This window comes from Hippoglossus hippoglossus, chromosome 21 (genome assembly GCF_009819705.1).
Source record: "Hippoglossus hippoglossus isolate fHipHip1 chromosome 21, fHipHip1.pri, whole genome shotgun sequence".
NCBI classification, from domain to species: domain Eukaryota; kingdom Metazoa; phylum Chordata; class Actinopteri; order Pleuronectiformes; family Pleuronectidae; genus Hippoglossus; species Hippoglossus hippoglossus.
Window position 1 is genome coordinate 21,564,550 of NC_047171.1, and position 10,040 is coordinate 21,574,589.

Below are 10,040 nucleotides of genomic sequence, written 5' to 3' on the forward strand. Positions count from 1 at the left end.
CCCCACACTCGTTACGCCAGGTTTACACCGGACGCAGCGAGGCTGCGAGGCAGCGCAGCGCCGTTCTCAAGCGCGCAGCCGCCTGGCTGTTCACACGGGACGAGCATTTCTCCGCTGGTCAGCCCCATAGACTGTATATATAAGGTCAGCCCGCGATTCTGCTTTCTCCGCTTGTTGTTGTACCCGTTGAATGTCGGGGTTCGGGGGTAAATGATGGTCTTCATAGCCCCCCCCCCCCCCCCCCCCCCCCCCCCCCACCCCCCCCCCCCCACCCCCACCCCTCTCTTTCTCTCTCTGTCTGTCTGCTTGTGTGCTTGTAGTGGATGGGCAGAGGGGGACATTTAATTATGTGATTGGGAAAATTAAAACTCCAGGACAACAGAAGGGGAATACAAAGTATGGGATGCATATTTGATAATTTATATCATATAAAATATGTAATTTATATCGTTTAAAATCATGGGGGGAGAGGGGGGAGGGGGGAGCTGGCTCATTAGCATTTAAAGGAACAGGCACTCAAAACAGGTCTCTGTGGAGGGCTGTTTTAGACAGGGTAAAAAGGGTGCTGTTTGAAATGATCCTTGTGGTATTTTGACCAAAGTATGTTCCAGACATTTCATTAAGACCCCAAGGAACCATATCAACTTGTGGTAACATGGGCATGCTATGTCCCCTTTAAGTAATCCTGGATTTTACAGACATCTTACTTGTGTTCTCTTACAGTTTAGTTGAAGTCAGGCCTTGGAATGAGGAATTCTTACACTGCACCAGGAATGTTTCACAGTTGGACTCTGATCACAGCATCTTTGTTCTTCATACATTGTTGTTTGACCACACTGTAAAAACCATGGCTGTCACTTTTCATTCAAGAATGAACTACTCAGCAAATGTTGTTGCAAGGATTGAACATATAGGGAATTACTTTAAGCTATAGGTTAAATCCACATTATAAACAGAGACGTTTGTAAATACTGCTGGCCCCGCTTTAGTTTCCAAACTCCAGGGCATCGTAGAATGGACGGGCATAAACAGAGACACCTGCTGCAAGCAAAAATGGAGACATGGTAACCCACATTTGCTTCTTGACTGCTTCTTATCAGGCCACAAATATCTGTTAAGACCAAGCCCAACACAAAACTAACTGAGCCTGAGCCAAACCCAAGACAAATTAATTTGTTTCTCTCCAAACCTGACCTGAGCCCAACGTTTTTGTTGATTACAGCCATGTGTTGTGCAAAAAGTTAAGTAGGAAGCCCAGCCAACATCACCCTAACCCCAATATCATTTAAAACTATTTGTCAGCACCCGGGAGTGTGACCCAGGTCAGGTTTACAGCAGGTCAGATATCCACACTCTAGTTCTTAACAGTTACTGCTCAGTAACACTTCCTGGTCCTCGGTCCAAGAAAATAAATCCCTGCTCTTGCTTTTCACAATTTGTTGTTCCTCGTAGTATTTTCTGTAACTAAGTAACCAACTGCACAGTACCGGCATCCACATGCAAAATGTATGTGAACGAAAAACCATTTCAAAAGCTCCAACTCACTGGTGGATGTATCTTTAGTCTGATGTGTGATGGGGACACTGAGTTTAAACTCTTGTTGACTCAATGTCTGGAGACAGTTTGTGAACAAGGTTTGGTAAGAGATGAGCAGCTAATCTCTCTGCGGCTCATTTATTTCACTGAGTATCTCACATACATTTACACAGCTGTTCAGCAGTGAAGGGACCCTGTGTTCTAACACACACACACACCCACACACACCCACACACACACACACACACACAGACACACCCCCACACACACACACACACACACACACACCCACACACACACACACACACACTGCCACAAGATGAAATTTCAGATTGAGAGATGAGGTCGGATTTATTTTAATTTTTTGCTGCACAATCAGGGTAGGGGTCAGCAGTGTTGAGTGTTGAAATGTGTCCCGTTTCCTTTAATGAACAAAATAAGTAAAATAAAAACTTTTAGATTGAAATCCAAAACACATATGCGGCTTGATTAGATGTAAGGCGACTGTTGGGCCTTGGCGGAGGTCTGCGCTCTACTGAGTGCCATTCTCCTTGAAGACTCTGTATTGCCCCTTTGTGACGTGAGTGTGAGCGTTGAATGGTTGCAACGTGTTCAGGGTGAACCTGGCTCTAACCCACAGAGACCCTTCAGGCATAATGGTAGCCTACAGATAATGGATGGACGTGAATGTCAGCTGATAGTCGTTGAGCAATTTGAAAAATATGACACAGCATTACAAATACAAAAAACGAATGATTAAATCACATTGAATCACAAGCAGTAGATATTATTTAAACATACTTATATGTACCAGACCCGCCTCACCTTGTCCTCGACACAACTGACTTATCTCTGATGTAGTTGAACACATATAGTTCAATCCCACATTTCCGGGACAGTCGGGACATTTGAGGACCTAAAGAAATGAACATGCATACGTACAGATTGTTGAAAGGTTGTCCGTCTTTAACTTGAACTGCAGGAGTCCATGTACTGCTGATATGATATATGCGGCTCCCTCTGTCTGCCCATGCCAGCTCTACAGGAGGCAGTGTCATCTCTCTCCGCAGGGAGGAGCAGATTTATGGAGCTGAAATTGTGGGTCTGTGTTATTTTCTAAAAACTCACCAATCTGCACCGAGATTTATAATGAGAAAGCAAAGCTCGAAAAATGCAGGAGATCATTTTTTTAATAATACACAAATAAAGAGAAAATGACCCAGTAGAAGAAATTATTTTACTTGTAATCTTCCTGCGATATTTGAAAATCCAGATGTTAATGCATAAATCAAGAATGCCCGAAAGAAACGTGATTGATGTGGGATGGAAATATGAAGAGCTTAACAGTTACGTTGATGAAACTGCATCCGACAGGTAGTTTGGCTCTTTTTTTCCCACACTGACACACACTCTCTCACACATGCACACTCTCCGGTGTTTACGGACAGCAGGTCTCCCTCCTCCTGTTTCCCCCGTCCTCCAGCCGGCCTGCCTCCTGCTGCTGAGCCGTAAACTGAAGTAATACGTTTAGCATGCTCAGCGATCATCTCACTACCGCTGCTCAAGGCCGTTTGCTGTTGTCATATCAGCACATCGGGGCCACGAGGCCATCGGAGGATACATAACGCTGATATACAGTATCTGAAAGCCAGCTGGTTTCTGATTTCATTACAGGCTTTATTGTAGCATTTTATTTTACATCCCATGCTGTTTAGCCTCTCTCGGATTTCCTGGTTGAAACAATCTACTGCACATGCATTCCACAGCCTAGCCCTTTTCACAAAGACATTTTTACATGTCACAGTAGAAAAAGCAACGTGCAGATAATAAAATGACATTCAGCTGCTTCTGTTTCAGAGTCCAGGTCCGTGTTGGCTCACTGTCACACTAGAACAGAACAGAGCCCTTGTTAAAGCAACACTATGCAACATTTTTCTTTAAAACAGCTGTTTGATTAAAAAGAGTTTGATGGTTGTGAACATGGAGAATATTTCCTCGCTCGTTCTCAGTCCTCACCCTGAACGTCTGTTCTATGTAACTTTGGTGAGTGGGTACGATCAGAATGAGGTCCAGCAGGTCAAAGAGTAAAGCTGAACTGTAGATCAGTTAAAAAGACTCAGAGGTCATTCAAAACCAGCGTTTATATGCAATATTCAGCAGGAAACTTTTAAAATAAGAAGAATTCTAAACAGAGTTTGGTGGATTTATTAGAGCAGAAGCTCTTCTGGTTCAGGAAACTGGGGATCATGGGTAATATCCACTGTTCAGTTGTGTTTCAGGGACTTCGCCGTCAGAGCTCCACTCAACACATTGATAGACTTTTTTTCTCTACATAAAAAACAAATAATTGCTCGGACAGAGGGTGCTGTTGGTCAGTCAAAGGTACATAGTGTTGCTTTAATATTATTTGTAAAGGGAAATTATTGTTTTGAAAAAGCCAATTTCTCTTCAGACGCCAACGCTCTGTTTGGTCAAGACAGAAAACCTCCCCAAAAACCCCAAAAATATTTCCTAAGTAATATTAATAAAGCTTCTTTCAGGCATGCACTGACCTCCAGACATTTTCCAATTCCTGGAATTGCATGTGAGAACACAAATGTCTGAGTAAGTGGCTCTGGATAGTTTCCAGAACTATTCATGCCAGCCCCCTTGGAAAATGTCCGCAAAATGTCTGAGCAAGCCCATGTGAGAATACAGCGGGAACACGTCCAGGAATATCACGGCGTGAAAGAATTTTCGCAGCAGAATTTATACGTCATTTCCTGCCGCCTGCAAACTCTACCCAAGCTCCACCCCTGCTGCATCCTTCATATGTGAAACCCTGGAAAACGCCCAGACCCAATTTTCCGGGCATTCTCAAGAGTTAATGTTTGAAAGTGGCAGTGATAATTACTGAAATTTAAATTGTTCCATAAAAAAATTATCATTTTGGTTTAAAACCTGCATTTCTATCAGAAAGTTGACGAGCGATGTCTAGTTGCCTCAGTCAGAATAAGCTCTATACTTTTTCTTTTCTCGTCCCTTTCGAATCACTTTAGACTAACTTTGCCTAAAAAGCCCAACTGGCTCTTTGTGGTTTCACTGAGCCGATGAGACTTTCTGCAGCTCTGCCTCTGAGATATGACTAGTGCTTGAATCTGAGCATAAATGAAATTCAATCTGCTGCATGCATACTGCACATGTCCATGCCAGCTGGAGTCAGGGACAGTCGAGCAGACAAATAGACTTCCCAGCACTCAACTCCCCTGAAAAGAGCCTGAGAGAATAAATCTCATAGAATGTATAATGCTCACACACGGGAGGGCAATCAAAGAATGGGCCTCCTTCCTACTGCCTCTCCCTCCATCTCGTTCTTCCTCTTGTTCTCCTGCTCTTATCATCTCCTCGCCAAACCTCACTGGATGTTAAAGTGCCATAGATCAAACCCAGCATGACTCTGGGAAAGGGTTCAAATCCAGATTCGCCCGTGTGCACAGCAAATAATGATCTGATCAGGTTTAGGGTTTTAGTATGAAACCCGTGGTTAAGTTGCTCCGTGCGTGTGTGTGTGTATGTGTGTGTGTGTGTGTGTGTGTGTGTGCGTGTGTGTGCCAATGCCAAATGTTTCTTCTGAAACTCTGGATTTTCCATCACACCGTATCCTGTATCTTTTACTACAGTAGACAGATACAGTAGGGACCTGCTCGTCGTGTACAGCTCTTTTAAAGCATGAGGCTTATAGGGTGACTTCTTCACACTTCATACTGTGTAGTATTTGCAAATAATCACCGTAGTATTTTTTCTGATCTGCTTGGAAAAGCAGATGGATGAATTTTGTCATGAAGCCAGACAAAGGGTTAGATCCAGGATTTTGTGTTTTTCAACATTTCCCATCGAATAATGCATGGATCCGTACGGAAAAAAATCAAGCATATTTAGGGGACTGATATCGTCTGTTGTCAATAAAAATCCAGATCTAGCAGATTTAAACGTGGTTTCATAAAAGTAATGAATATGCAACCTTGTAAATAGCATCAACATGTAGCTGAGATATTGTGGAATAAGAATCAACAGTTTGTACGTATCTGTAATAGTTTCAAAGCTATATCCAAACGAACATAACTGATTCGATGTCGGATTTAAGGAGACTAACCTTGGCAGAGGTCAGCCTTCAGTTGAATGCCATTCTATTTATTTATACTTTTATTCTGGACTGTCATTGAGGTTTTCTCTCTATGTTGGACTTCAAGTGTGGATACAAATAATGCACTTAAGAAAATGTAAGAAAATGAAGTAATAAAAGTGGAGACAAAGGGGACAACCAGACCATGATCCTCATCCTTCCAGTCAACCAGAGTCGGGGGACTCACTGGTGTCAAACAAGAAATACTTCTCTCCCATGGAGGTTTCAAGTAAGATGCTGGTGTAGCTCACAGGTTAGTAAACTCCAGATCCCTGTGTTACCTGAGACAGAGACCATGACGAGGATGTAGGTGAGGGGCTTTGAGTCTCATACGTTTTATTCATTTTGTAGTGTAAGGTGAAGGTTCTGTAAACAAATTAACAAACACATAAATGAACCTAACTTTCCACCTTACAGTAGCAACTTTCCAAAGGGAAGACTGATAAACTTCCAATTATCCTCTGTCTGCAAGCAGGTATACATACATTTTGTTGTGTGTTATTACGAGGTTCTAACCTGCATGAGTATTTGTATACTTTCCTGTATGTCACCGTTTCCTGGAGCAGGAAACAGGCTGTCTACATGGCACTACAGAAGGACTCAAACAAGCACAAAGAATTATTAGTGAAAACGTTTCATCTCAGGTCTGGTCGTATAACCCTTGTGAAAAGGGGCTCAGCATCTTCTTTCAATTCATCAACCTTCACCTCCGGAGCAAGTCACACTGAGACAGGGCGGTTGTGGCCCAGAGGGGTCAGAGATATACTGTCCTGTGTGTCCACATCGTCAGGCTGCTTCCTCCTCTGACATATACACAGGCCTCAAGGGGCCAGAGGACACCCGGGAGACTTTCACACAGGAGACGGGGAAACTTTGAAAGCAACCCACATTCATGCTGCCTAAAAGAAAACGCATAGGGCATCGCTGAGCTTATTGTTTGTGATAGATATATTATATTTGTCTTTCTGTGGTTTTGCATGTATTTCTCTCAGGTGCTGTAATAAATAAGCAACATACCATTACGTACAGCAAACATTATTTTCAAATATGCCCATGAATAATGTTTTAAGCCTTAACCTATCATCATTTACTTCACTTATGATGTAGCAAAACTTTTAAGTTAAAAAAAAAAGTCAGTAAATATGTTTGGGTAGCCATTTTTAAAATGTATTTTTATTTCTCCTGAAACAATGGGATTAATTGTTAATCCCCCCCCCCCCACACACAAACACACACACATGCTGACATTTTCACATCTAATACAATGATGAAGGACGCTGAATTTGATTAATATGTTTATTTATTTTTGTCTTTGTTTTAAACAGCAGTAGATGAATGCAGAGAAATCAGTGATGGTTAACAAACAAGGAAAACAGCCTGACGCCGGGTTCACACAAGTTTTTCTGCTTGCTGCGAGCATATCACGCCAGGAAACACACTGAAAAATGATTTTAAACGATATAAATAACATATTATATATGATATAAATGATCAAATATGCATCCCATACTTTGGATTTCCCTGCTGTTGTCCTGGAGTTTCAATTTCCCAGATTTTTCCCCTCACATTATTAAATGTCCCCCTCTGCCCATCCACTACAAGCACAGAAGCAGACAGACAGAGAGAGAAAGAGAGGGGTGGGGGGGCTATGAAGACCATCATCATTTACCCCCGAACCCCTACATTGAATGGGTTACATACAACAACAAGCAGAGAAAGCAGAATCGCGGGTATGAACCCGGCGTTACAATACAGATTCATTCTTAAAATCCTAATTCATTAGACAACAACCCTGTTTCAACTCTTCAGTATTTTATTTGTCACTAAATTACTTGCGTGTGCTCGCAGGAGATGAACATTAGCGTGGTGGGGCCAAATGTGCTTTGTGGACTCAATCAGTGGGTTAGTTTGAAAGCTGGTGTCAACTCAGTGAAAAACAAAAGCAGCTTCTGGATTCGGCCAGTGTAGCTTTTTCAGTTCAACAGCTTCATTTGCTGAAAGATTAAGAATTCAATAACTCAGACATAATACTTTGAAAGTTACTCTGACTTCACTTTCAAAACATTCCACATTTAGGATGAAGACGGGGTGTTTGGGGATATTTTCCCTCCTGTTACCATTTTTGTTATTCCATTAATTTTTTTTGGAAAGCTTATAACGTGCAGACATGCATTAACACTCAAAGCTTTACTTAGTCCATTTTGGGAATGAGGAATGTATGACACTAGCAAAATCTACTGAATCTCTCCAGGACTGATACACACTTAGGACTACAGTAACTGACATAAAAAGATCTCCCAACAGATGTTTGATGAGCTGAGCCTAGTCCTCCACCAAAGAAATAAAATGTTGGAGCAGAAAGGCAAGTATTCTGCATTTCAGCTTATTGATGCCTCCTTAGATCTTGAGCCGTTTGTAAAACACGGCTGCAAAAACAAGGGCAATAAGGCAAGCAACAGTGAGAAAGCCAACAGTCACCCCAAGCCCTACAGTAGATTCATCTTTTTCTTCGGCAACAAGGGGCTTCTCTTTGGACTCGCCAGTGTCAGCTTTGGTGATGATCACTCCAGAGGTGACAGTGTAAGTTTGGTCAATACCCTCTGCAGTTGTGTCCACGGTGTTCCTTTTCCTCCTCCGGCTGCTGCATTGCTTGAATGCGCTGCAGGTGCTCTTCTCACACAGTCGGGTGACGCAGTGAAGGTGGTAGGTGGACACGGTCTGGTCCTGCTGCTCGATGAAGCGGAAGGCTGGGAAGTAGAAGCGGGAGCTCTGGCTGTCACCGTTCTCAATAATGGTGGTGAACTGATCCTTGGAGCAAGGGACGAGCAGGTTGAAGAAGGTGTTGTTAGAAGGCAGTGGTGAGATGGTGGCGTAGCACCGGTCAAGCAAGATATGGTACTGGCCTGTCAAGTTAGTCGCCTTGACCTCAACATACACCTTGGTCCTCAATTCGATGCCCAGCTGTGGAATGACCATGGGTATTTCGAATTCGGAATCACGGAACAGCTTCATGCTCAGGGTGCTGATGAAACTTCCATTGTTGTCCTTGATAGCAATGGAGGAAGAGGACACATCGATCTGGGTGTTGTTGATCAGATATTCTAAGGGATAGGCGCAGGAGTAGTAGTACTTAAGCTCAGCATTGTAGGTGACTGTGCCAGTTGTTAGATCAACGGACCGAACTATGCCGCTGATGTTGACCGTCTGGATGTTGGAGAAGTCGGAGAATATACCTGTTCCAGCAGAACTGGTGGTCCGGAATACACTTCCACAGGCGTTGGTCATGTTTAAGGGGAAGTTGAAGCGGGCAACAGGTGGACTCACAGATTCATCGAGGGTTGCTCTACAGGTGGTGTCCAACATTGAGTTCAGGATCAGTAGAGTGTCGTTGTAGCCAGTGTAGATGACTGGGCAGACTTGGATCGCCAGACTAATGGATGAAGTACCACACTGCACTGTAATGTCATCAGCCCGTGGCCTTCTTGCTTCTGCTCCACACTCATCCACCGTTAGCTGACTACTTTTGACTATCAAGGCGAGTAAAAGTAAAAGAATCTTCATTGTGTTTCTTTAACTTTGCCTTGAATTGGTGAATCTCTCCTCCGAAATCTTGATTCTGCTGCTTGAAGGCTCGTACATCTCCTCAGTTTGTTTGAAAGCGTTCAGGGTCTTTATAGGTAAGTGTGTCCTCTGAGATTGGTCCAAAACAAGGTCAAGCACCTTGCTATTTGTTAACAACTGCATTGTATTAAGTGGGAGAGTTCCATTCTTCCATTCAAGAGCTGAAACCTGAAGCATCTAGCTGTCTTGAAATACAGAGAGAATGGCCTTTTTCCTTTGTTAGCCATGCTTTAAAATCTAGATTTCCAAGCCCCCTATTACTAAGCCACCATGAAGCAAGTGAACATAACAAAATATGAGATGGGGTTCTGAGAAATTCACACAATGCAGTGAAGGTTCTTCTATCCGGTTTTAGCCCCACATCTTCAGTAATGACCTCGTTGGGATGGGTGGCAGTGACCCACAGGATCATTTGGCCACTGTGCTCTTTCTTGATCCTGAAATTTCTTTGACATTATTAATTGTAATTTTAAACAACGCATAGAAGAAGGATGATTTTGTAACAAAACAAAACATCTTCAGCGTGAGATCTAACTCAAAGATCAGACTCGAGATTGCAATGATGGGGGTTTCAGGCAAAATACATAACACGTTCATTTTCAGCCTTTTTCTCTTAGATCTTAATTTTTATGCTCAACACTCACAACGTAGTTTATTTTCAGATTATACTTCAAGAAAATGTTCTGATAAAAGCAATTAAGTCTTTGAATTGACATGTTTC

General features: G+C 42.7%; 1 protein-coding gene across 1 annotated transcript; it reads right to left on the reverse strand.

Annotated features, from left to right (window-relative positions):
- Nucleotides 1–8,095: 8,095 nt before the first annotated feature.
- On the reverse strand, nt 8,096–9,259 carry LOC117754982 (zona pellucida-like domain-containing protein 1). Its single transcript, XM_034574359.1, has one exon. It carries the CDS (start codon nt 9,257–9,259, stop codon nt 8,096–8,098), a length of 1,164 nt encoding a protein of 387 aa, XP_034430250.1.
- Nucleotides 9,260–10,040: the final 781 nt, after the last annotated feature.

What these genes read in the sequence shown, in the direction of transcription:
- LOC117754982 (XM_034574359.1), bottom strand. Translation starts at nt 9,259, where the DNA reads ATGAAGATTCTTTTACTTTTACTCGCCTTGATAGTCAAAAGTAGTCAG.